This window comes from Salvelinus namaycush, chromosome 31 (assembly GCF_016432855.1).
Source record: "Salvelinus namaycush isolate Seneca chromosome 31, SaNama_1.0, whole genome shotgun sequence".
Classification (NCBI taxonomy): domain Eukaryota; kingdom Metazoa; phylum Chordata; class Actinopteri; order Salmoniformes; family Salmonidae; genus Salvelinus; species Salvelinus namaycush.
The window spans coordinates 26,152,272-26,179,432 of NC_052337.1; the positions used below are offsets into that span (position 1 = coordinate 26,152,272).

Below are 27,161 nucleotides of genomic sequence, written 5' to 3' on the forward strand. Positions count from 1 at the left end.
CATGTAAGAACAGATTCAATTGATGGGTTTCAAGTAGCAAAATTGCTTTGCATTTTAATTCAATAAATTGCACCAATGTTACAGGGAGAAACATGAAGAGAAAGAAAATATGTATTTACAAAGGAGAGCAAAATAAGTTTACAAAATTGTGAGGTGGCTCGGACACACAAAAAAAATCAAAGTAGTGGCATGGTTTTTATGGAGGGGGGAGAATAAAAAATACATGAACAGTACCATGAAGTAAAGGCAGCTTCAGGTTGATTTTGTCCTCAGGCATCGCAGTCAGTCAGGGCAAGGATGTGGGGAACAGCACAAACTAATACTGAAAAGAAATGCATTATTTAAACGAAGTAGAAAACACAAAGGAATATCTTAGTCACTACACAGTGACATTTCATTGGTTTGGTAAGAAATAACTGTCCTATAATCAACAATGGTCAGTTTCTCACTGTATAGCTGGTAATTTCTCGTAAGACGAAGTGATGCGTCCTCCATACATTAAAACATGATGTCCATCCAACTACAGAAGGCTTTTGTGAGGTTTGTGTTGAACGTAATAAAATGGTCAGTCAAGAGGACAAGATGGAAACAACATTCAAATCCATCAGTTAAGTTGGAGTTCCCTGGTCCCTCTCCAGTAGTGTTCAGTATGGAATTATGACAGTCACGTGCCTGAAGGAGAAACATTAGAATTTTCCTCATCCACATAAGTATTTATAAGGTCATATTGCTCTGTTTTAGTTTGGCTTTGGGAATTACATTGATAGTGTTTAAGGCACTCTATTCAGATCTTGTGCACAGAAACAAAATGTTCCCAGGTAGTCTTCCTGCTCACTTTGCTTCTTTCCTCTATGGCACAGTGCTGCATTACTGCTACTAGCATCCATTCAAACTCAATACTGACAGTCACATCTTCACCATTCATATCACACCACAGAGATCTACCATGAAGGGTGATGTCGCAAGCTGAGGGGAAAAAGGTAAATGAGGCGGAGAGACAATGTGCACTTCCAGACACTCCCCATTATTTCTGGATGGAAACAAGACGTGTGTATGCTTTGGCTGTTTGTCTCCACAGAGCTGGAAGGCATCCTCAGCCATATGAGGCTTTAAGTTTGTGGCACATTCGCAACTCTGCCAGTAAAGGAAAGAATGTGACGAGTAAAGGAAAGAATGTGATATGCTTTTTGTCTATAGTGTCATAAAAAAAGACATGATCATATAGAAAATGATTGATGAAAAGGTGATGTGATGCAGAATTGGGCCCAGGCCTCTCTGGTTAAGGCCAAATTGAACTTGCATTTATAGTTAAGGCTTTCAGACAAAACACATGAGGAAAAACTCAAACATCTGAATAAGGTTTCTTTGATTCTGAGCATGGTAACCAGTCTTTAGTGTTTGAAGTGTCCTCCGACATCCTGTAAAGGCTGCATAAAATCTATTTCTCCGAAGTGTGCATCATGCTCAAACTGTCCAGTGGCACTGCAGCATGCCCTGTGTTCCACCTCAACGGGAGTTCAGCATGACCACAGTGTAGGAGACACGACTACGGAACATTACATGCAGTGAGAGAGAAGGGGGGAGGTTAGGTTCATTAAAGTTATGCTTTTTCTTCCAGTCAGTGTGGCCTCCTCTCCGCTACCTCTGAACGATGTCACTGATCTCTTTGACAGACGAGAGCAGCTTGCTGAAGTCCTGCTGTGCTCCGCTGGCGCCCCCAGTGGCAGCAGGGCATATCTGCAGCTCGCGCAGGCTGCTCTCCAGTTTGTTGATGGCCTCGCGGAAGGCAAACTTGTTCCTCATCTGCTGGATGGACTCCACGTAGCTCACGCAGTACTTGGACAGGTTCTTGCCCGCCTCCAGCACGGCGCTGTGGCTACCAGTCTGCTCAGAGTTGCGTCCGATGGCGGCACGCAGCAGCTCTGTGCCCTCCAGGACCATCTCCCTGGTGATGGCAGAGTTGGGCTGGCGCTCTGGGGGCGCACGCGTCTTCCTCAGGGAGCGTCGGGTGTTCATGAGGGGGATGAAGGCTGTGGGAGAGGTCTGGTCTCCTGGGGAGGTGAGGGAGGAGAAGCCCAGGGGGCTGGAGGTGGAGCCAGACACTGAGGAAGAGGTCTTTGACGGCTGTGGTTTAGAGGAGGTGCTGAGGCTGAGTTTCTTGTGGCCCTCCAGGAGAGAGCGAGCTTGGTCACTGGGGCTGGATGGGTTGTGGGAGTCTGAGGCCTTGGCTTTGGTGTCTGTGGGAGAGGGGAGCTCCTGAGTGGGGCTGCGGGAGATCTTGCCTGACTTGGCACTGGAGGGCGGGGGTGGAGGGGGAGCAGGCTTGGGTTTCTGGAACTTGCCTCTCTCCCTGGGACCGGAGGAGTCCAGGTTGTGTTTGTGGCGGCGGGCCCTGCACTCGTCCCCAGCTGCCCCCAGAGTGGGAAACACGTTGGGCTTGAGCAGCTCGGCCTGCAGGGTGCTGGTCTTGGAGCTGTCTAGCCCCTGCCCTGGAAGCCTCCTACTAAGCTTGGGCGTTAGGGTCTGGGGGCTGGACTCCGCGTCCTTAAACACCTCATCTGATGGATCCTCTGTCTTCTTGGGCAGCCTGGGGGGGGGGGTGAGGGTGCCCATGCGAGGGATGCTGATCTCTGGCTTCTCGTTGGCCCTCTTGCGGGGCAGGGCAGGCTTCCCCCCGAAGGTGCCCGAGTCAAAATGGCCTTTGTGCAGGTCGCGGGGCAGCGTGACTGACTTCCACTCAGTGCGATCCGAGCCTGGGGACATGCTGGAGGCTGAGGAGGAGCGCAGGAATCGTTTCGAGTTAGATACTATATCCTCCTCGCTGGGTGGAGTGGTGGCAGTCTTGCCACTTACACTGGGCACCACAGGCGTACACTTCTTTCTGGCATGATGCGGGGGGAACAAGGGGCCTGGGTAGGTGGGTGCCCCATTGGTAATACCCCCTGCCCCGTTGTTGTTAGCACCCAGAACCTTGTTGGGATCGTTGGTATGTGTATCACTGAAGGAGCCGTTGTTAAAGTCGTTGTCTCGGTGGTCGGGCGCAAGCCCCCGTCTCTCCGGGTGTCCGTCCATCTCCCTGAAAGAGCTGCTGCGTTTGGGCGGGGCGGGCGCCGTCTTCTTCTTCTTCTTGATGAGGTTGAAGAGGCTGTTGCGGGACTTGTCCTTGTCTTTGGGAAGCAGGCGGTCGTCCTCGTTCAGGTTGCTGTCCAGGAACGGACGCTCTTTTCTGGGGAGCATGGGGGACACGGCCACCTCCGGCTCCAGGGCGTCTGGGTGAACACACAGACATGCAAATCATCAGTTGTTTGAACAACACTCAACACAGCAAAATCACTGGAAAAATATAGTAGGAAAATCACCAATAAATTGTCCCAAAGATCTTTTGACATCTGTTAAATATGGGTTAAAAACACTTAAGGGTGCAATGCATTGAGAAGAGGGGTATGTTAGGTGAGTCTCACCAGGGCTGTCTCCATCTCGGTCCACGTTCCTACGGATGGTCCTGGTCTTGGTGGGCAGTTGCGGAGCCTGCTGCATGGGGCCCAGCACCACCTTCTTCCCTTTCTTGCCCAACTCCTTCTCCACCTCTGTCACATGACACACACAACAGCATCAGAGACTGTGTATTAACCTACTTCTTGCTCTTATAACCCTTAAACCACTCTGGAGTACAGCACCTGGAAAACAGATGGCAAATTAACTCCTCTAAGCTGAAAGATTACTGACCCAAATATTGTCTTGAAGTGCTTAAAAGCTATTCTCTCTCAATCTGGTTTGATCTAGCACACAACCTACAGATAATACCTCAAATTGAAGAGTTATAGTTGTCTTAAATTCAGCTATAACATGTGAAATTGCGACAATATAAGGACACTCACCGTCAGAGATGCTGGACTCCTGAAACATGGTCTCAAAGGCCTGGTGGGTCTCAGCAAAGGAGGGCCGCTCGGTAGGGTTCCACTTCCAGCCTGGGACAGAGGGAGAGAACAGGAAATGAGGTTTGGTACCAATCACAAAACTGTCTGCATGATATGAATGTGTCTGGTTATTTCACATTCAGGGATTTTTCAATATTGGCAGACATGTTTCAACTATATTGAACAAAAAGAAACACAACATGCAACAATTTCAAAGATTTTACTGAGTTACAGGGATATAGAAGGAAATAAGTCAATTAAAATAAATAAATTAGGCCGTAATCTATGCATTTCACATGACTGGGAATACAGATATGCATCTGTTGGTCACAGATACCTAAAAAAAAAGGTAGGGGTGTGGATCAGAAAACCAATCAGTATCTGACGTGACCACCATTTGCCTCATGCAGCGCGACACATCTCCTTTGCATAGAGTTGATCAGGCTGTTAATTTGGGCCTGTACGAATGTTGTCACACTCCTCTTCAATGACTGTGCGAAGTTGCTGGATATTGGTGGGAACTGGAACTTTGTCGTATACATCGAACCAGAGCATCCCAAACATGCTCAATGGGTGACAATGTCTTGTGAGTATGCAAGCCATGGAAGAACTGGGACAATTATAGCCTCCAGAAATTGTGTACAGATCATTGCGACATGGGGCTGTGCATTATCATACTGAAACATGGTGATGGCAGCGGATGAATGGCACCGACAATGGGCCTCAGGATCTCATCACAGTATCTCTGTGCACTCAAATTGCTATTGATAAAATGCAATTGTGTTCGTTGTCTGTACTTATGCCTGCCCATACTATAACTGCACTGTCACAACGTTGACATCAGTAAACCGCTCCCCCACACGACGCCATACACATGGTCTGTGGATAGTGAGGCCGGTTGGACGTACTGCCAAATTCTCTAAACTGACGTTGGAGGCGGCTTATGGTAGAGAAATTAACATTCTCTGGCAACAGCTCTGGTGGACATTTCTGCAGTCAGCATGCCAATTGCACGCTCCCTCAAAACTTGAGACATCGGTGGCATTGTGTTGTGTGACAAAACGGCACATTTTAGGGCACCTGTGTAATGATCATGCTGTTTAAATCAGCTTCTTGATGTGCCACACCTGTCAGGTGGATGGATTATATATTATATTGACAGGGATGCCAACAAATTTGTGAACAAAATTTGATAGAAATAAGCTTTTTGTGCGTATGGAACATTTCTGGGATCTTTTATTTCAGCTCATGAAACATGGGACAAACACTTTACATGTTGCGTTTATATTTTTGTTCAGTATAGTTAGTCATTAAGCACTCAATGACTTCATTCCAGTAGACATTAAACAAGCAAAACATGATGAAGGTAGTTCGATAACTATTTTGAAAAGCCAGGCTGTGCCATTTAGCCATAGACAGATGTATGTGTACTCACAGGCCCTCATGAGCTGGTAGACCTTCTCTGGGCAGCCCTCCGGACGGTCCATGCGGTAGTCCTTCTCTAGGAGCTCATACACCTGGGAGAGGTCTATGCCAGGGTACGGAGACATCCCATAGGTGGCGATCTCCCACAGCAACACTCCGAACGCTGGGAGTTTGGGATAACAAAGTACAGAAGACTATGTTCATGACATTGTAATCAAAATGACATAAGTAATTCTAAATATCAGAAATACATTCGTCATTGAGTTACTGTGTCATCTTCAAACTCACCCCAGACGTCAGATTTGATGGAGAACTTGTTGTAGGCCAGGCTCTCCGGGGCAGTCCACTTGATGGGGAACTTGGCCCCAGCGTGGGCCGTGTACGTGTCCCCCGTCATCAGCCTGCTCAGCCCGAAGTCTGCCACCTTCACCAGGTGGTTCTCCCCCACCAGACAGTTACGGGCTGCCAGGTCCCTGGAGCACAGAGCGAAGACAGAGGAGCATGATGTCAAAGGCAGTGGAATGTATTTTTTTAGGATGGCAATTCTCTTCTAATATCTATGTCTTTAGGTGTTGTCTGTTAGGTAGGCACTTGAGCATGAAGCTGAGTCTCAACAAGCTTGACAATTAAAAGCAAATTGGGGAATCGACAAGAGTACATAAATCATATCTTCTAGGCCATAATAAAACATGCTGGGGCAAAGTCAATCTCACAGCAACAGCGCACATATGATATTTCTGTCTGGGGGAGGGGAGGACAAATGATAGGCAAGAGTGAGGGGCAGGGGAGGTTAGTGAAAGTTAAGAAATGGGAAGAGAGAGAAACTGAGGTTAAGCTAGTGTCATGTCTCACCTGTGGATGAAGTTCTTCCTCTCCAGGTACTCCATGGCGGAGGAGATCTGCGTGGCCATGTAGAGCAGCACCACAGCGTTCACCTCCTCCCTGTTACACTCCCTCAGGTAGTCCAGCAGGTTGCCATGGGTCATGAACTCTGTGATGATGTAGAACGGGGGCTCCCGCGTGCACACGCCTGGCAGAGAGAGAGAGAGAGGCAGAGTTAGTCACAGCACTGACAATGGCAGTACAGTGTGGCATTTCACAAAGAGACACAATTAAGACTGAGGGCTCTAGTTAAAAGTAGTGCAATATAAAGGGAATAGGGTGCTATTTGAGATGCAGCCTGAGACATAACCCAGTAACTCACCCAGTAGCTGTACCAGGTTGGGGTGTTTGATCTCCTTCATGACAGCAGCCTCCTTCAGGAACTCCTCCACCTCCATGGTGTCCTCCTGAGTGGGTGAGAACAGGGCCAGAGGGTCAATCACACACATCAGGTGAAAATATATTCAAACAGTTAGCTACATCTACACTGCCTTCAGAAAGGTTTCATACGCCTTGACTTACTCCACATTTTGTTGTGTTACAGCCTGAATTCAAAATGGATTGTTCAATATTTGCACATTATTCTAAAAACAGTTATTCAAGCTCTATCAAATTGGTTGTTGATCATTGCTAGACAACCATTTTCAGATCTTGCCATAGATTTTCAAGTAGATTCAAGTCAAAACTGTAACTCGGCCACTCAGGAACATTCACTGTGTTCTTGGTAAGCAACTCCAGTGTAGATTTAGCCTTGTGTTTTAGGTTATTATCCTGCTGAAAGGTGAAATAATCTCGCCGTGTCTGGTGGAAAGCAGACTCAACCAGGTTTTCCTCTAGGATTTTGCCTGTGCTTAGCTCCATACCGAAAAACTCCCCATTCCTTAATGATTACAAGCAAACATATAACATGATGCAGCCACCACTATGCTTGAAAATATGCAGAGTGGTACTCTGTACTGTGTTATATTGGATTTGCCCCAAACATAACACTTTATATTCAGGACAAAAAGTGAATTGCTTTGCCACCTTTTTTGCAGTATTACTTTAATGCAAACAGGATGCATGTTTTGGAATATTTTTATTCTGTAAAGGCTTCCTTTCACACTGTCATTTAGGTTAGTATTGTGGAGTAACTACAATGTTGTTGATCCATCCTCAGTTTTCTCCTATCACAGCCATTAAACTCTAACTGTTTTAAAGTCACCATTGGCCTCATGGTGAAATCCGTGAGCAGCTTCCTTCCTCTCCGGTAACTGAGTTAGGAAGGACACCTGTATCTTTATAGTGACTGGGTGTATTGATACACCATCCAAAGTGTAACTAATAACTTCACCATGCTCAAAGGGATATTCAGTGTTTGCTTTTTAATTTTGTTATTTTTACTCATCTACCAATAGGTGACCTTCTTTGCGAGGCATTGGAAAACCTCCCTGGTCTTTGTAGTTGAATCTGTGTTTGACATTCACTGCTCAACTGAGGGACCTTACAGATAATTGTATGTGTGGGGTACAGAGATGAGGTAGTCATTAAAAAACTATGTTAAACACAATTATTGCACACAAGTCCGTGCAACTTATTATGTGACTTGTTCAGCAATCTTTTTACTCCTGAACTTATTTAGGTGTGCCATAAGAAAGGGTTTGAATATTTATTGACTCAAGCCATTTCAGACTTTAATTTTTAATTAATTTATAATTTCAAAAAACATAATTCCTCTTTGACATTATGTGGTATTGTGTGTAGGCCAGTGACCAAAAATCTAAATGTAATCCATTTTAAATCCAGGCTGTAACAAAATGTGGAAAAAGTCAAGGGGTGTGAATACTTTGATGGCACTGTAGATTATACGCATGGCTAGCTTCACATGTTTCTACATTAAACTACCTATAGAAGCGTTACAATAAGTGTGTTTGCTCAGCAGATGTCTAAAATGGGTAACCTTCTTCTGTTCTACACCAGGTGGTGGTATACTAAGCACAGTTCCCAGTTCCCATCACACTATCCTGAAACTCCACTGTTATTTTACAACTGCCTAATAACTAAGACTACAAGCAGCTAAAAGACAATATTGACAACTGCACTATTAACTACTACAAAAAATAAACAAAAAATAAACAAAAACGAACTACTACAGACAATATTGACTACAGCACTACGTTAGGGTGGCAGGTAGCCTAGCGGTTAGAGCGTTGGGCCAGTAACCGAAAGGTAGCTGGTTCGAATACCTGAGCCGACAAGGTGAAAAATCTGTTGATGTGCCCTTGAGCAAGGCACTTAACCCTAATTTGATCCATGAGCGCTGTACTACTATGGCTGACCTTGTAAAACAACACATTTCACTCCACCTATCCGGTGTATGTGACAAATAAAATGTAAAAAACACTGTCATCAACTCATTCTGATGGTTTAATCTCACTCCCTAGACTCCCAACAAACCCCCTGAGACGTGTACCTTGAGGGTCTTGACGGCCACAGTGAGGCTGTACTTCTTCCAGATCCCCTCGTAGACCTCTCCGTACTGGCCCCCGCCCAGCTTGTGCTTCATGGTGATGTCGGTGCGCTCCATCTCCCACTTGTCATAGTTGGGTGACACGCCATAGATGGTGGGCTTGTTGCGTTTGGGCGCCGGGTAGTGCAGCGTGGTGATGAGGCCATCGGCTACCGTGGAGTGGTGGTGAACCAGCTCTGCCAGGGTGTTGAATCGACTCTCAGACGACACATACAGCTGGGGAAAGGGAGAAGAGGGAAGAGACCATTTCCAGTTTAGAATCTATGACTGTTAAGCCCAAAACAGAAAGGAGATTCAATGACCGTGGGAGTGAGAGGTTGGTTGGAGCAACACCGGAGATGTGGGTTTAAATCCAGCTCGAATTACATAGACGTTAAATAGGTAACTTTACATTAAAGTGTCTAATAGATGAACACCAAAGAGGAAAGATAAATGATTCTGTAATATGAACCAACTGAACTGTCTGGATATGATAATATGTGGAAAAGCAGCACGCTCAGAAAGCATGGAGCAAGAAAAGCACTTGCCAGCAGCAGATGATCTCTGGCGAGAGATATTGGTCAAGGCTGACTGAACACAGTCTTTTCCATTGTCCATGTCTTATATAAGACCACAGTCCCAGATCCTGTGTTGCACTGTGGAAACATTCTGCACTCTCCATATCTTCATAAATGGATGGATTTCCAGAGTTTATAACATAATGTAAATGGAGATAATGTAAGTAGGTATTAACTGAGTAGGTAGGTCGTGAAAGAACATGACAAGAGCGGCATCCGAAGGTCTTGAACAATAAAGAAGCCTGTTCCGTTGTTCAACTACCTCACATTCAGCTTAAAGCTCCAACTTGACCACTTATTAGGGCCTGTCTCAGTAAAAACCATCCCAGCGGGAGCTCAATTTCATTAACACAAGAATCTGGGCTGATCAGAATACTGTCAATCACCCAGTCTGTGTTGTGTGGGGGTGATATGAGGAGTGTTCCACAGACAGGAGAGGTACACATATTGGGAAAGTCTGCATTCCAGACGGCTGAATGTGAGCACAGTGGGAGATAGCGGAACTGCAGGGGGTAGGGAGGGTAGGAGATTGATACTTTAACACACACACACACACACACACACACCACACACACACACGAGACCAGTGTGTGTGTGTCATTTTGTCTACGTGTTTGTGTGCGCGTGCTGGTCTGGAACAGAGAGGTCGTTTGGAGCATTCCTCTCGTGCATGCCGTTCCACTCGCTCACCTCTGTGCATTGAGGAATGCTTGGATGCGTATGACATAGAAATGATGACAGCTGTCCTGCGGTGGAGGTGGTTTACCTCAGCTGGCCTGACAGACAGCTGGGTTAAGAGAGGGGAGAAGACAGCTGGCAGACTGACTATCCTAATACTCCTAGGACTTCTTTCCCAGTCTCCATTCCTCCTGACCACTAATAACGGTTGGTATAGCACAATAACAGGGTGTCCTAATAGTCATATACAGCCTCCTTTCCTTCAAGCGGACAGGCTTCTGCAAGGAATGATGATGCTGGTTGAGCTGAAAATATAATAGGTTGATAATTAACTATTAGGTACCGATTTTTCCACTCACTGTATTTTCACCTGGATTTGGTCCTCAGCATCTTTCTGGTACCTATTGAGGTCAGTGGTCATGAAGGAGAGGAGAGGCCATTTTAGAGTGTTGAAATGTAGGCCTCTAACCTTAACCAGTTCCAGACCTGCCGTGTCCTCTCTAAATGAGCCTTTCCCAGAGGGGGTACAGTAAGCTGCTCTGTGGAGACCTCCACTAAAGCCCACTGTCTGCCTTGGCCACAGCTTAATGGGCTATATAACCAGAGGAGCTCAGTGAGACAGTAATGCCACTTACAGCTGCCTCCAATAATCACTTAACCAGAGAGAGGTAAAACCCCTGGATGTTTAGGACTTGGTGACATAGGTCTCTGGCAGTGGTGGAAAAAGTACCCAATTGTCATACTTGAGTAAAAGTACCTTAATAGAAAATGACTTAAGTAAATGTTGCCCAGTACAACCCTACTTGAGTAAAAGTCTAAAAGTATTTGGTTTTAAATGTACGTAAGTATCAAAAGTAAAAGTAATTGCTAAAATATAATTAAGTATCAAAAGTAAAAGTATAAATAATTTCAAATTCCTTATATTAAGCAAACCATACGGCACAATTTTCTTATTTTTTTTATTTATGGCTAGCAAGAGGCACGCTCCAACACTCAGACATCATTTACAAACGAAGCATGTGCTTAGTGAGTTCGCCAGACCAGAGGCAGTAGGGATGACCAGGGTTGTTCTCTTGATAAGTGTGTGAATTAGATAATTTCCCTGTCCTGCTAAGCATTCAAAATGTAACGAGTACTTTTGGGTGTCAGGGAAAATGTATGGCGTTTAAAAGTATAATATTTTCATAAAGTACATAAATGTAGTGAAGTAAAAGTAGCCAAAAATATAAAATAGTAAAGTAAAGATACCCCCAAAAAACGAATTAAGTAGTACTTTCAAGTATTTTTACTTAAGTACTTACACCATTGGTCTCTGTCTGGGCACCTTTACATATTACGATGTGATAGAGTAGAGGTAGGAGGTGTGTGTGTACTGTATATCCTCACCTTCCCGTCTGAGGCCGTGTTGATCCTGTAATGGTAGACGCGACCCTCGTAGCGCAGTGAGATAGACCTCTGCCCGGGGCTGCTCTCGCTCTCCCTGACCAGGAAGCTGCCGTTGATACCCGAGCTGAGCAGGTACTCAGCAGCGTTGCGCGACACAGGCCCATGGTACCAGCTGTGCTTCTCCAGGCTGTTGACCGGGGTGATGTAGTTACTGGGCACCCAGCCCTGGCCGTGGTTGGTCTGCGCCTCGCACCACTCCCCATTATGGTTATAACCCAGGACTCGCAGCTTCTCTCCTGCAGCACGGGTGGACATGCCATTAGGGTGAAATCAGGGGAAACTACAGGGGGATTCTACACTACATGCGAGACCTTTAAGGAGTACGGCAGGCGGTTTATATAGACACCACTCCAAGTAGATTTCTACTGGTTTAAAGGAGAAACGTCACATGTAAAAGAGACTTGCTATAGAATGGTTGATTGGTTGCTATAAATGACTAGTATAGTTACTATCCTAAAGGTTCTACATTCTACACAATTGAGGCAATGCTTGCGTGGAGCTTGTGCTAACGTTTATTTCCAGTTGCATCATAGACCAACATGAAAGTGCCACATACTCACTATTCTGAGACTGGGCCAGAGTGGTTAATCCACTGTATCTAATGTAATGTTTACTCAGATTGTGACACAGGGTTTTTTCCCCATTGGTTATGGGGTTAGCAGGGTTGACGTCACTGTCTGATCCTGGTTTTAGACTCAGCATAGCGGCTCAGCATAAACTACAATTCACAAGAGAGTTTAATGCAAAAGTGTATTAGTTAATAATATATGTATTTTTAAACATTAACATGAAAACTGTACTTTTCAAATTGGAGATATGAAGGTACGATGCCAACCCAACTTGTTTAGAAAGAGGCCCTAATTGAAGCCCTATATTAAATATTTTTTTATAGACTTCTGTATAAAATCGACCCTTATATAGCCTTAGTGACACAAACTATTTAGATTGCCTTATTAAATAACGTATTTTGCCTTTTTATTTCCTGGTATTTAAATATGAATTTCTGCATCTCTCTCTCTCCTCTCTCCTGCCTGCTGCATTGTGTTCCAGCCGCTCCAGTGGAAAGAGCTCTTTGCGACAATGGGACCAGCTATGCTAGTTAGCAACGGCGCTAGCAGGTAGCAACAGCGCTCGTCCAATGATTTGTTTTATGTTTTAATGCTGACGCATGGAATCATTATGTTGTCCTAGCCTGTATATTTTCGACCTAGCTGACAATCAAGGAGAAATAGGGAACGGGACACAAATATGTGGATTTCCAGTCAGTCTAAACCCTCCCCATCCCCCTGAGAGGGCACTGTACCCATCTCAACGCAGTCAGAACTTTTAAATGAAGATAAAAACACGAGCAGTTCTCACACACACACACACACACACACACACACACACACACACACACACACACACACACACACACACACACACACACACACACACACACACACACACACCTGTTTATCTACCGTTGATAAGGGCCGTTTTGCACATTGACCCCATGACGAAGGCAGGTCCATGACAACAATAAGCCCAGAGGGAGTATTTTCACACAGCCTGTTGATGCTCTCTGGGCTATGATGGACGGTTTTACTGTTAAACGTTTCAGAGCACAGAGACGGTTCTCTGATGGAAAACTAATGTACCCTCACAGAGACAGACTCACAGCGCAGAGCTGGGGACTGTTCCATTTCAGAGCTGGGGACTGTTCGATTTCAAGTCACAGTAGTGCAACTCCATTCCTGAATTGACAGGAATTTAGATGGAATTGATCGCAACTTTCTGTCACACATGCACTCACACACATTCTCTTACCTTTAGTTATGCTGAGAGTGTTGTCCCCACTGGCCACAAAGTCGTACAGCGCAACAAAAAGGTTGGGGTCATTCTCGCTGGGCCCGGCCAACAGGTTCTCTTTGGAGTTCCAGCGGGCAGCTTCGGTCAGACCCTGGGGCTCAAAGTCTGGTCTCTGGAGAGCTTCTGAAACACACAACAGACAGGTCCAACGTGAGAACATGTCTTTATCTATTAAACAAGTGGACATTGGGGGAAAGAGCGAGATCGGGAATTGGGAGTGAGTCGATCAGATCTGTGTTAAATAAACCAACAACTAATCAAGTCAATAGACTTTCTATCACCATGTCATAGAAACAGACATAAGAGAAAAATACATTCTCAATGTACTGACATTTCAGTCTTCAGGCTATTCCATGGACACACAGACACTTAACACATTACAAACACTGAAGTCATTCACACCTGTATGTGTAGCCTGTTCTAAAAAGAAAAAAGAAAAAGAAAAAAGAAAAAAAAAGAAAACCCACGTCACATCGAACAAACATTTCTCAGAAAAAGTTTCATGGTTGCACTATTGTGCTGGCCTGCACAGCAGCTGTGATTTGACTATGGTATTAAAGGCAGCAATATGAACTGAGATCTTTAATTAAGACCAGGCCAATAACATTGTCCATCTCTGCACTACTTACCTTTCATTTCCTGGAGTACCACGGCTTTGCTTTCAATTTCAAGACATTGTTTTCAATAACAAGACTCTCCAATAAGAGTTGACCCATCTTTGCCTGCAATGTTGTAGTAAGAAGGGAAATTCTAGCTGTGATAATCTTCCAATAAGGGCTGAAATAACACTGTTTACAGGCACTACAACAACAGATTATGCTCATTATACCCAAATAATGGGAGTTTGAGAGCCTGAGAGTGATCTGGATGACACATCAATGTTACCAGAACTGGAGAGAGAGAGTTGCAGAAGAGAGGTGGAAACAAAGGAAAGAGAAAGAGAAAGGGGAAGAGATAGAGGTGACTTCATTGTGTGATGGTGACTTCATTGTGTGGCCAATTCAGCTGTTTCAGCACCTTGCGCCTCTCACCACACACCTCCTCAGCTCGGACACTGGGCCTGAGAAAGCCAGGGAGAGACTTTTGATCATCTGCTGAGGCCATAGTGATACCCGAGAGAAAGGACAGGGCTGTTGGTAGTAGGCTAACCTACTGAGTTTATGCTAAATATTCCATTCAGGAGACAGGGATGCTGTGATATAGTGAACCCTGGCAAAGCACTGATCCTTGATTGTTATGATCTTTATTTCTATCTTATGTCAAGCCAACAGCCCTGACAGAGCAATCTGGTGAAATGCAGACTGGAAGGCTATTTTGTGATCTACTGTGGGCATACATAGCGTGATGAGAGCCAGAGAGAGAGATAGAATAAATCCATGGTTACCACACACAGCTGATCGGCTGGGTGCTATGCGCTGGGGCTCTAACTGGGTGCTGGGCACAGGACAGACATTAGGGATGTGCATGATGAACATTCCTGAGGAGTCTGTGATAAGAGGCATCTGAACACATTCTGCTCCCCAGCATTGAGCCACTGGTAGAGGGGCCTCCTGTTAACAGTGGATTGTGATTGCAGAGCAAGAACTTAACCATTCAGACAATGAGCAGAAAGAAGGTCTCTCACTCTATAATCATTCATGACATTTGAGAATCCCTATCTTTCTAACTATAGGCTACAAGCGCAAGGGTGCACATGAGGAAAGACGGCTTGATTTCTGAAAGTGAGCGGCTGAAATCAATCGAACTCCAAGGCTATGATTCAAGTCGGAAGAAATAAGCTCTTCGATTTTGGAGAATAAACATTGGCAAACGAAGGTTGCATGGTGACGAAATAACAGAGTTGGAGGAAGATAAACAAATGAGTGTACTGAGTAAGACATGAGAGGAGGAGGGTGGAGGGGACAGACTGGTGTGTGGGCACTAGAACAGCCAACCCCCCACACATGTATGTCCATTTAACTGACCACAAACACTTCTGCTCTTAGTGAGTGAAGAGTGACAGCAGACTGATACACTGCATGATAGCATAATCAGAGAGAGAAATGGAATGAGACTGAACAGGAGGCTAAACAGAAAGAAGGAAAGCTAGAAATCCAGCAGGAGCTCGTGGAGAGGCGGGGATTACATCATATCCTGACTACATTACTGGGGGAGAGAATCCATCCAGCAGTGATGAAATATGTGTGGAAATCGAGGCCCTCTATGACAGAGATGGTATGCGTATTAGAGATGAACTGATGAGCTGAAACTAACCCCAAACACACTGACAGAACACAGGATACAGAGATTGGCCAGGTGGAGTTTATGACTACCAGTACCTCCTTGACCTCAGATCAAAACACAGTAGATCCAAACATTCCAGTTCCATGATGTAGAGCCAAGCCACGTGAGGTGAAGGACGGAAAATAACTCACGCTTGGGCGATTCTGTTGCATCACCTGGCTGTCGACAACTGTGACGGGTGACAAAGAGCTTGATGCTGGATCAAGCCTGAGATCTGGAGGTCTAACCACTGTTTGGAGATCCTATCTGGATCTGTGGCTGGTGCCTCTGTAGACTAGTTAGCTCCCCCCAGCTCTACTGTGGTTAGGTCAAACATTGGGGCATTAAACATGAGGGTGAGTGAACCTGCCACACAGAGGGGGACAGGTGTAAATTGCTAGGATTTATTGAAGAATTTGCAACACATACTGTTGCTATCAGTAATGTCAACTGAAAGAAGAGTAAATTGGGGTTTATCATTCCTCTTGCAAATTCATTCAGTGGATATTCTTCCAGAGAGAATTGCTTCATTTTTTAAGAGAAATACAGAACACTTAATTCCAAAATCAGAGACTGTTCTTTCAACATGCTTTTTGGTCCATCTTAATTTTTGTGTATGTAAAGTTATATGAAAGGGTGTGTTTGAAAGATTAATCAACATTCACTTTGCTGGAATGTGTTCCGGGACCATTTTACGCAATCCTGGGAGAAATGGTGGAAAACGTACTCAATTGTCATACTAAAGTAAAAGTAAAGATACCTTAATAGAAAATTACACAAGTAAAAGTGAAAGTCACTCAGTAAAATACTACTGCAGTAAGTCTAAAAGTATTTGGTTTTAAATATACTTAAGTATCAAAAGTAAATGGAATCGCTAAAATGTACTTAAGTATCAAAAGTAAAAGTATAAATAATTTCAACTTCCTTATATTATGCAAACCAGACGGCAGTTTTTTCCCCTTTCATTTACAGATAGCCAGGGGCACACTCCAACACTCAGACATCATTTATAAACGAAGCATTTGTGTTTAGTGAGTGACAGATCAGAGGCAGTAGAGATGACCAGGGATGTTCTCTTGATAAGTGTGTGAATTGGACCATTTTCCTGTCAAAATGTAATGACTACTTTTGGGTGTCACGGAAAATGTTTGGAGTAAAAAGTACATTATTTTCTTTAGGAATGTAGAAGTAAAAGTTGCCCAAAATATAAATAGTAAAGTAAAGTACAGATACCAAACAAAACTACTTAAGTAGTACTTTCAAGTACTTTTACTAAAGTATTTTACACCACTGCCTGGGAGCATGTGACATGGGCCATTTCACAGTCTTCCATTACAAAACAATTTCACGGTTGAAACTCAATGTACTCCGGATTTCCCAGAATTCCATTAATCTTTGATTCAGGCTAATCCATTTAGCTCATCTTTGTTTCAAGTAGGGCAGAGTGTAGGCTTGGAAAATAAGTACAAGAGCACACTTTATAAGGCATTTAGTCCTAAAATACTCCATAACTCAGTTCAACTTGTCTTTGCACTTCATAACGTAGAAAAGCAATAATCAAGATGTAAATCTTAGCAAAGCGCAAAAAGGAAAGTGTAGATTTAGATTAGATCCTCTCTCCTCATAAACAAAAGTAAAACGGGCCCAGCCGGGAATCAGATTTCCTTGTATTCTCTCCACCCCCCCACCCCCCTTCTTTCCTCTGCACCGAGCCAGTGTGTCTGGCTTCCCTCTCCCTCCGCTCTCCCCCTCCTCCGCTTTCCAGAGCCCAGGAACGACAGAGGCTCAGAGAGCTCATCTTCTCCCTCTCTCGACCTTCTCACCTCCCTGTCCAGCACAACCAGCTCCTCTACACTGTCCTCTCCTTTCTTTCTCTGACCATCTTTGTCTTTCTCTGAGAATCAATCCCAAAACAAAACTCGCAATACCCCATGCCAACCCCCCCTACAGCAGTTCCTCAAATTCTTACCTTCCAAGTAGCAGCTGGAGGAGGACGAGAGGCCTTTCTTAGATTTACACCCCACCAATTTCAGGCAAATCTCCAACATTTTCATTTGCTTTCTTTCGCTTCCACTTGAAAAATCCTGTTAGTTTGTCGGCCCAGTGTCCCTTTGGTTTCCTTTCGATGGCAGATCAACAGAAAAAAGTTAAATTTTTCGTGGTCGGTCATGAAAAGACAAAGAACATGATCAAAGAATAAGACAAAAAAGGTTAAGGAACAAGGGATTCTGCTCTTCTCCTCAGAATCGTTGGCTGTTATTACCCTTTTCTCTCCCCTCTTTCACCAAACAGAAAAGTGAACTCTGTGCTGCCAGCAAAGTCTACAAACTTTCTAGTCCAAGCGGCTCCATCTTTTTTTCTCTCTGGTTTTGGTTAGCTCCTCTCCGGAGGAGGCAGAAACGACCCAAAAGTGTCCGAAAGCGTGCTGGACATGCGGATGTGTCAGTTGAGTGGGCAGTAGGGCAGTCCGGATGGTGCCATTCCCTCTCCTGTCCCCTGTGTGTGTGTATGTGTGTGTCCGTTAGCAGGAGAAGCACAGGGACTCACTCGTGCTACAGGCTGCCAACAAAGGGCCTCTTTCAGGATCTGCCTGCTGCACTGAATGACATCAGCTGGTTGGGCCCTCCCACCTCCCCCAACACACACTCAAGAAAGTGAGAGAGAGAACCACTATACACACACACCAAGAAGAACACAAACAGAAACACGCCAGTGTGCCAAAAACACATTCAAAAAGACAGATGAAACCTCTGTTGACAACCAAACTTGAAATTAAAACTGAAAAGTCCATTCTGAAAAGTTTTCTTTGTCCTTCTGTTTGAGAGAGTCACAAGACACTTTTTCTAAAGCCCCTCCTCCAGGACTTCAAACCCCACCCTCACTTCTCCCCCTTTCTCTTGCTCGGTTCTAAAATGTTTACAGGTTAGAGAATGGGGTCTGGAAAATGGCTGGCTTTTTAAAGGCACAATAGTTGGAGCTTGGAGTAGAGAGCTATTACACAGTCAGATAACAGAGAAAAGCCCTCCCTTAACTTTTAAACTACTCAAATAAGGTTGAATTGCCCCGGGCTGTGTCAACTGGAGGTGAACTGTGATAACTGTGAAATCTAATATGTCTCAACTGATAAAATACAGACATTCATCTAAAAGAAACATGCAGGGCCATGTGCTTCTAGGGAGAGAATGTTTGGCTGTTTCTGTGAGGAACAAAGAATCTCTGGCAGAAGTCAGGCACTCTTGCGACATGCCTTTCTCTAGCTCGTTCTTCCCTCAGCTGTCTTTTTAGTGGCCATACTGAACTCATGTGTTGCGTCATACTTTAGCATCTTATGCCGTGGCAATGTTATCAACAAGAGTCACTTGAATGAATAGGCAATTAACAGGCACAACCATGCAGTTGCTCCAAAACCAGAACATTGACACAATAAAAGGTGCAGAGGTAATTGTGTGTAAATGAAGTGTTACCACTATAGACGGAAGGCAATACTCAATATAGTCATAGACAGATAGACTTGTGACTTCAGTCGAGACCAGTATCCCTAAAAAAACAGCAGGTTATTCACTTCCCTTTATGCAGATGCTGTGTGTGTGTGTGTGTGTGTGTGTGTGTGTGTGTGTGTGTGTGTGTGTGTGTGTGTGTGTGTGTGTGTGTGTGTGTGTGTGTGTGTGTGTGTGTGTTCACTTCCCTTTATGCAGATGCTGTGTGTGTGCGTGCGTGCGTGCGTGCGTGCGTGCGTGCGTGCGTGCGTGCGTGCGTGCGTGCGTTACCTCTGCAGAGATCAGAGGCACACTTCAGCGGGTGACTCCAGACTGGCTGGAACCTTAGATGTGTCACTCCACAGCCCAGAAGCACACTGATAAAAGGACTGAATCAAGGCCAGGAGCCTGTTGCTGTTGCTATGCCAGTCTATGAGGTGTGAGTGCAGCAGTGTTGAAGGTGGTAATATGCCACCAAGAAGACAATTGGATTCTCCTAATGAGAGAGAAATATTCACAACTTTATTTGTTACTGACAAAATAGTCTAACATTCTATGAGATCCTCAAATCGGATGGAAATCCATACTTCAATCTCTTGGACATTAAGGCTACCCAATGGACTGTGGATCTAAAAGGGTCATGGGTTTGAACTGGGCATCTTTTTCATTCAAGTTACTGTATCTTAACTGTGTGACTAATGTCGGGCGTGGAGGGGGATGACATGTAGGCATCCTGACACATGGCGTTGCACTAAGTGATGACCTAAGTGCCCACAGCATCCAGTCACATGCCAACATCATCTCAGCCTGGCATGGCAAACATGTGCGTTCCTCTCACCCACACAGTGCCTGCACAATAATCAAAGAGAAACGCACCCGCATCCTCCATCGCCCCGAAACCCCATTAACTCACCGCAGTCACTGAGCAGAGAGGGAAGAGGAGAGATGGAGGCGAGGCTGTAAAAAAGCGAGGGGGAAAAAGGTTGCAGATGGAGAAACATGAAGCACATTGTTTGGCGATGAGCTCATAGGAGAATCATTCCATTGCGTTTTATATAATCCGGCTCTCTCAGTATGTTAACAGTTAGCTGACGTACACAGGACGGTTTTCGGTCCTTTTCCTATTTTGCCCTGTTCTTTGTTCCCTTTTTCGAACCCCTCCAGCACAGGAGAGTTGGGGACTAAACTAAACAAAGCAACAATGTGAAACATCATTTTAGTGTTGACAGCAAACCTTACAGAGCGGTGATTACGTGGGACAAGGAAAATATTCAGACAATGTTCAGGTAGTAACCTGAATATGGATATTCATGCTGAAAATGTACTAATATAACACATGCCCCTCTAATGTAGGTCACAAAGGAATGCATTTGAAGATCATTAGAAGCAAAATTGGTAATGATAGCTGCTGTGACCATTGACTAATATGGATGATATCCGGTTGAAAGGGAAATGAAAAGGAGTAGAAGACCATCAGATGGGTAGTAGAGTGGTATTAGGTAGACATTACCAAAAGTCAACTGCTCTGGAATTCATCATGTTGCTGTGGACTGGAAGAATTGAAGAGAAGTAACCATAGGCTTCCAACAAAACATATACACTGGTATGGCCACAGGGCTTTCTGTGGCCATTTCTTTTTTTTACGGCTTTCTGCCAAATGGGGCTAAGAGCGAGGACGTCTGTCAGCTCTCTCACAAAGTCGTCTCAGCGTCTCTCTGAGACACAAGGTAAGTAACCTACGCTGATCATTAAACACAGACATTGTATAAAAATGTAAGAAATGTCAGCCATGCAGAACTTGGCACTCGTCCTGCCCATCTTCGTGAGGCAACGTAAAGTATTGGATCCAGAATTCAAATTAATGAAATGGAAAGAGACAGGTGCCCTGCTGTAAGTTAATATAAGCATTAGAAGTTTTTCTACACCATAGTAGAAAGGCTCCTCATTCCATCGCTGCGCCTAACCAGCCTATCGCCACCAGTGTTACTCGTCCAGCCTCCCTCTTGCTTAGACAGACCGTGAGGAACCAGGCGCACGGGTGTGTGTTTACTCAGGGCCACTAGAGAATGCAGCCTGGGTGTCTCAGCCTCGCAGGCCTGGAGATGAGAAGGGTTTTGAGTTCCACATATCCCCCATCGGCATGGCACAGCTGGGGTGGGAGATGGGCCACTCATGGTGGGGCCCGGAGGTTAAGGTTTTGGGTAGGGTAGCGTTTAAGACGACCAGGTGATAAATCAATGATGTGTGTGTTTGTGTGTGTCTCTGCACACATGCATATACAGTGCATTCAGAAAGTATTCAGACCCCTTGGCTTTTTACACATTTTGTTACTTTACAGCCTTATTCTAAAATTAATTCAATTGTCTGTCCCCCCCTCATCAATCTACACACAATACCCCATGATGACAAAGCAAAAACAGGTTTTTAGACATTTTGGCAAATATGCTCTGACATGCACTGTGGGACTTTATATAGACAGATGTGTGCCTTTCCAAATCATGTCCAATCAATTGAATTTACCACCGGTGGACTCCAATCAAGTTGTAGAAACATCAAGGATAATCAATGGAAACAGGATGCACCGGAGCTAAATTTCAAGTCTCATAGCAAAGGGTCTGAATACTTAGGTAAAGAAGTTACTTCAGTTTTTATTTTTAATAAATTAGCAAAAATTCCCAAAAAACTGTTTTTGCTTTGTCATTATGGAATATTGTGTGTAGATCGATGAAGGAAAAAATAACAGGCTGTAACGTAACAAAATGTGGAAAAAAATACTTTCGAATGCACCGTATATATACACTGCTCAAAAAAATAAAGGGAACACTTAAACAACACAATGTAACTCCAAGTCAATCACACTTCTGTGAAATCAAACTGTCCACTTAGGAAGCAACACTGATTGACAATAAATTTCACATGCTGTTGTGCAAATGGAATAGACAAAAGGTGGAAATGATAGGCAATTAGCAAGACACCCCCAATAAAGGAGTGGTTCTGCAGGTGGTGACCACAGACCACTTCTCAGTTCCTATGCTTCCTGGCTGATGTTTTGGTCACTTTTGCATGCTGGCGGTGCTTTCACTCTAGTGGTAGCATGAGACGGAGTCTACAACCCACACAGGTGGCTCAGGTAGTGCAGCTCATCCAGGATGGCACATCAATGCGAGCTGTGGCAAGAAGGTTTGCTGTGTCTGTCAGCGTAGTGTCCAGAGCATGGAGGCACTACCAGGAGACAGGCCAGTACATCAGGAGACGTGGAGGAGGCCGTAGGAGGGCAACAACCCAGCAGCAGGACCGCTACCTCCGCCTTTGTGCAAGGAGGAGCACTGCCAGTGCCCTGCAAAATGACCTCCAGCAGGCCACAAATGTGCATGTGTCTGCTCAAACGGTCAGAAACAGACTCCATGAGGGTGGTATGAGGGCCCGACGTCCACCTACTCATTCAAGGGTTTTCTTTATTTTTACTATTTTCTACATTGTAATATAATAGTAAAGACATCAAAAATATGAAATAACGCATTTGGAATCATGTAGTAACCAAAAAAGTGTTCAAATAAAATTATATTTTAGTTTCTTCATTCTTCCACCCTTTGCCTTGAAAACTCTGCACACTCTTGGCATTCTCTCAACCAGCTTCACCTGGAATGCTTTTCCAACATTCTTGAAGGAGTTCCCACATATGCTGAACACTTGTTAGCTGCTTTTCCTTCACTCTGCATTCCGACTCATCCCAAACCATCTCAATTTGGGTGAGGTCGGGGGATTGTGGAGGCCAGGTCATCTAATGCAGCACTCCATCACTCTCCCTCTTGGTCAAACAGCCTGGAGGTGTGTTTTGGGTCATTGTCCTGTTGACAAACAAATGGTAGTCACCACAAAGCGCAAACCAGATGGGATGGTGTGTCGCTGCAGAATGCCGTGGTAGCCATTCTGGTTAAGTGTGCCTTGAATTCTAAATATATCACTGATAGTGTCACCAGCAAAGCACCCGACACCTCCTCCTCCATGCTTCACGGTGGGAACCACACATGCAGAGATCATCCGTTCACCTACTCTGCGTCTCACAAAGACACGGCAGTCGGAACCAAAAATCTAAAATTTGGACTCATCAGACCAAAGGACAGATTTCCACTGGTCTAATGTCCATTGCTCGTGTTTCTTGGCCCAAGCAAATTTCTTCTTCTTATTGGTATCCTTCAGTAGTGGTTTCTTTGCAGCAATTCGACCATGAAGGCCTGATTCATGCAGTCTCCTCTAAACAGTTGATGTTGAGACGTGTCTGTTGAACTGTGAAGCATTTATTTGGGCTGCAATTTCTGAGGCTGGTGACTCTAATGAACGTATCCTCTGCAGCAGAGGTAACTCTGGGTCTTGCTTTCCTGTGGCGGTCCTCATGAGAGCCAGTTTCATCAAAGCGCTTGATGGTTTTTGCAACTGCACTTGAAGAAACTTTGAAAGTTCTTGAAATTTTCCGCATTGACTGACCTTCATGTCTTTATAGTAATGATGGACTGTCGTTTCTCTTTGCTTATTTGAGCTGTTCTTGCAATAATTTGGTATTTTACCAAATATGGCTATCTTCTGTTTACCACCCCTACCTTGTCACAACACAACTGATTGGCTCAAATGCATTCAGAGGGAAAACAATATCACAAATTTACTTTAACAAGGCACACCTGTTAATTGAAATGCATTCCAGGTGACTACCTCATGAAGCTGGTTGAGATAATGCCAAGAGTGTGCAAAACTGTCATCAAGGCAAAGGGTGGCTACTTTGAAGAATATCAAATATATTTGTTTAACACTTTTTTGGTTACTACATGATTCCATATGTGTTATTTCATCGTTTTGATGTACTCACTATTTTATTACAATGCAGAAAATAGTAAAGAAATTAAGGAAAACCCTTGAATGAGTAGGTGTCCAAACTTTTGACTGGTACTGTATATACATTTACAAAAAATATACGGGGGATTGGAAATGATGCAGACAATTACATTGATGCAAGCTACAATTTATCTGCAATAATAAAGCTGATCTACCCCTCAAAAAATAAATAAAATAAATGGCCATTAATATGGAGTTGGTCCCCCCTTTGCTGCTATAACAGCCTTCCATCTTCTTGGAAGGCTTTCCACAAGATGTTGCAACATTGCTGCAGGGACTTGCTTCCATTAAGCCAAAGAGCATTAGTGAGGCCTGGCTCACAGTCGGCGGTCCAAACTTCCCGAAAAGTGTTTAATGGGCTTGAGGTCAGGGCTCTGTGAAGGCCAGTCAAGTTCTTCCTCACCGATTTCGACAAACCATTTTTGTATGGACCTCGCTTTGTGCACGGGGGCAATGTCATGCTGAAACAGGAAAGGGCCTTCCCCAAACTGGTGCCACAAAGTTGGAAGCACAGAATCGTATAGAATGTCATTGTATGCTGTAGCATTAAGATTTCCCTTCACTGGAACTAAGGGTCCTAGACCAAACCATGAAAAACAGCCCCAGACCATTATTCCTCCTCCACCAAACTTTAAAGTTGGCACAATGCACTCAGGCAGATAGCGTTCTCTTGGCATCCACCAAACCCAGATTAGTCTGTCGGACTGCCAGATGGTGAAGCGTGATTCATCACTCCAGAGAACGCGTTTCCACAGCTCCAGAGTCTAATGGCGGCGAGCTTTACACTACTCCAGCCAACGCTTGGCATTGCACATGGTGATCTTAGGCTTGTGCGCGTGCGGCTGCTCGGCCATGGACACCCATTTCATGAAGCTCCTGGCGAACATTTATTGTGCTGACGTTGCTTCCAGAGGCTGAGCCGTTGTTGCACCTAGACGTTTCCACTTCACAATAACAGCCCTTACAATTGACCGGGGCAGCTCAAGCATAGCAGAAATATGACAAACTGACTTATTGGAATGGCGACAGCCTATAACAGTGCCACGCTGAAAGTCACTGAGCTCTTCAGTTAGTCCATTCTACTGCCAATGTTTGTCTATGGAGATTACACGACTGTGTGCTCGATTTATACACCTGTCAGCAACGGGTGTGGCTGAAATAGCTGAATCCACTAATTTGAAGGGATGTCCACATACTTTTGTATACAGTTGAAGTCAGAAGTTTACATACACCTTAGCCAAATACATTTAAACTCAGTTTTCACAATTCCTGACATTTAATTCTAGTAAAAATTCCCTGTCTTAGGTCAGTTAGGATCACCACTTTATTTTAAGAATGTGAAATGTCAGAATAATAGTAGAGAGAATTATTTATTTCAGCTTTTATTTCTTTCATCACATCCCCAGTGGGTCAGAAGTTCACATAAACTCAATTAGTATTTGGTAGCATTGCCCTTAAAATTTTTAACTTGGGTCAAACTTTTTTGTAGCCTTCCTCAATCGTCCCACAATAAGTTGGGTGCATTTTAGCCCAATCCACCTGACAGAGCTGGTGTAACTGAGTCGGGTTTGTAGGCCTCCTTGCTCGCACACGCCTTTTCAGTTCTGCCCACAATTTTTCTATGGGATTGAGGTCAGGGCTTTGTGATGGCCACTCCAATACCTTGCCTTTGTCGTCCTTAAGCCATTTTGCTACAACTTTGGAAGTACGCTTGGTGTCATTGTCCATTTAGAAGACCCATTTGCGACCAAGCTTTAACTTCCCGACTGATGTCTTGAGATGTTGCTTCAATATATCCACATAATTTTCCTTCCTCATGATACCATCTATTTTGTGAAGTGCACCAGTCCCTCCTGCAGCAAAGCACCCCCACAACATGATGCTGCCACCCCCGTGCTTCACGGTTGGGATGGTGTTCTTCGGCTTACAAGCCTCCCCCTTTTTCCTCCAAACATAACGATGGTCATTATGGCCAAACAGTTCTATTTTTGTTTCATCAGACCAGAGGACATTTCTTCAAAAAGTACAATCTTTGTCCAAATGTGCAGTTGCAAACCGTAGTCTGGCTTTTTTAATGGTGGTTTTGGAGCAGTCGCTTCTTCCTTGCTGAGCGGCCTTTCAGGTTATGTCGATATAGGACTAATTTTACTGTGGATATAGATACTTTTGTACCCGTTTCCTCCATCATCTTCACAAGGCCCTTTGCTGTTGTTCTGGGATTGATTTGCACTTTTCGCACCAAAGTACGTTCATCTCTAGGAGACAGAACACGTCTCCTTCCTGAGCTGTATGACGGCTGCGTGGCCCCATTGTGTTTAAACTTGCGTACTATTGTTTGTACAGATGAAAGTGGTACCTTCAGGTGTTTGGAAATTGCTCCCAAGGATGAACCAGACTTGTAGAGGACTACAATTTCTTTTCTGAGGTCTTGGCTGATTTCTTTTGATTTTCCCATGATGTCAAGCAAAGAGGCACTGAGTTTGAAATACATCCACAGGTACACCTCCAATTGACTCAAATTATGTCAATTAGCCTAATCAGAAGCTTCTAAAGTCATTACATAATTTTCTGGAATTTAGCGTCTATGTAAACTTCTGACCCACTGGAATTGTGATACAGTGAATTATAAGTGAAATATCTGTTGTTGTTGGAAAAATGACTTGTGTCATGCACAAAGTAGATGTCCTAACCGATTTGCCAAAACTATAATTTGTTAACAAGAAATTTGTGGAGTGGTTGTAAAACAAGTTTTAATGACTCCAACTTAAGTGTATGTAAACTTCTGACTTCAACTGTATATATTGTAGCAAAGATGGCCCTTTTCTTCTGTCTTCGGGGAAACGCTCAGGGGGTGCCATGGCGAGGAAGCAGCACCTGTGCTAATCTCCTCATTGCACGCTGGAATGCTAGAGGCCGAGACGGGGAATGCAGTTGAAATGTGTACACACACAGTACTAGCAGGAGGAACAGAGGGCGATGCAGTACACTTGTGTATACAGAAACACAGGAATAGGCTTTAGGCTACACGTACAGACAGGCATATTCACAAACACACCACACATTCCATGTACAAATTCAAAGTCTGATGCACACACCCAAAAAAGCCTCTCTGATAGTCAGAGACAATGCCATAACTGAAATGTTCTGTCCATAATGTTCCTTTCCCACTGCAGGGAGTGGAGGCTAGTGTGACCCGGCCAAGTCTTATGGATCCCAAAAGCGTCACTTGTTTTTTTGAACGATGAATCATCTGCAGCAGAAAGAAATAGGG

At 44.4% G+C, this 27,161-nt stretch overlaps 1 protein-coding gene across 2 annotated transcripts in view; it reads right to left on the reverse strand.

The window, feature by feature from the left end:
* Positions 1-23: 23 nt before the first annotated feature.
* Positions 24-27,161, reverse strand: part of LOC120025692 (tyrosine-protein kinase ABL1-like) — a 65,642-nt gene continuing 38,504 nt past the window's right edge. Inside the window, exons 1-12 of one of the 2 annotated variants that reach the window (XM_038970261.1) lie at positions 17,791-18,150; positions 17,497-17,646; positions 13,224-13,388; positions 11,355-11,650; positions 8,677-8,949; positions 6,547-6,631; positions 6,195-6,372; positions 5,631-5,815; positions 5,353-5,505; positions 3,879-3,968; positions 3,462-3,587; positions 24-3,269 (exon numbers count right to left, since the gene is read on the reverse strand). In XM_038970261.1, coding sequence (XP_038826189.1) covers positions 1,639-3,269; positions 3,462-3,587; positions 3,879-3,968; positions 5,353-5,505; positions 5,631-5,815; positions 6,195-6,372; positions 6,547-6,631; positions 8,677-8,949; positions 11,355-11,650; positions 13,224-13,388; positions 17,497-17,581 — 3,267 coding nt within the window. In that variant the 5' untranslated portion in view covers positions 17,582-17,646; positions 17,791-18,150 and the 3' untranslated portion in view covers positions 24-1,638. Of the gene's footprint in view, positions 3,270-3,461; positions 3,588-3,878; positions 3,969-5,352; positions 5,506-5,630; positions 5,816-6,194; positions 6,373-6,546; positions 6,632-8,676; positions 8,950-11,354; positions 11,651-13,223; positions 13,389-17,496; positions 17,647-17,790; positions 18,151-27,161 lie in introns of those variants that run through there. The other variant, XM_038970260.1, reaches the window with a different exon arrangement.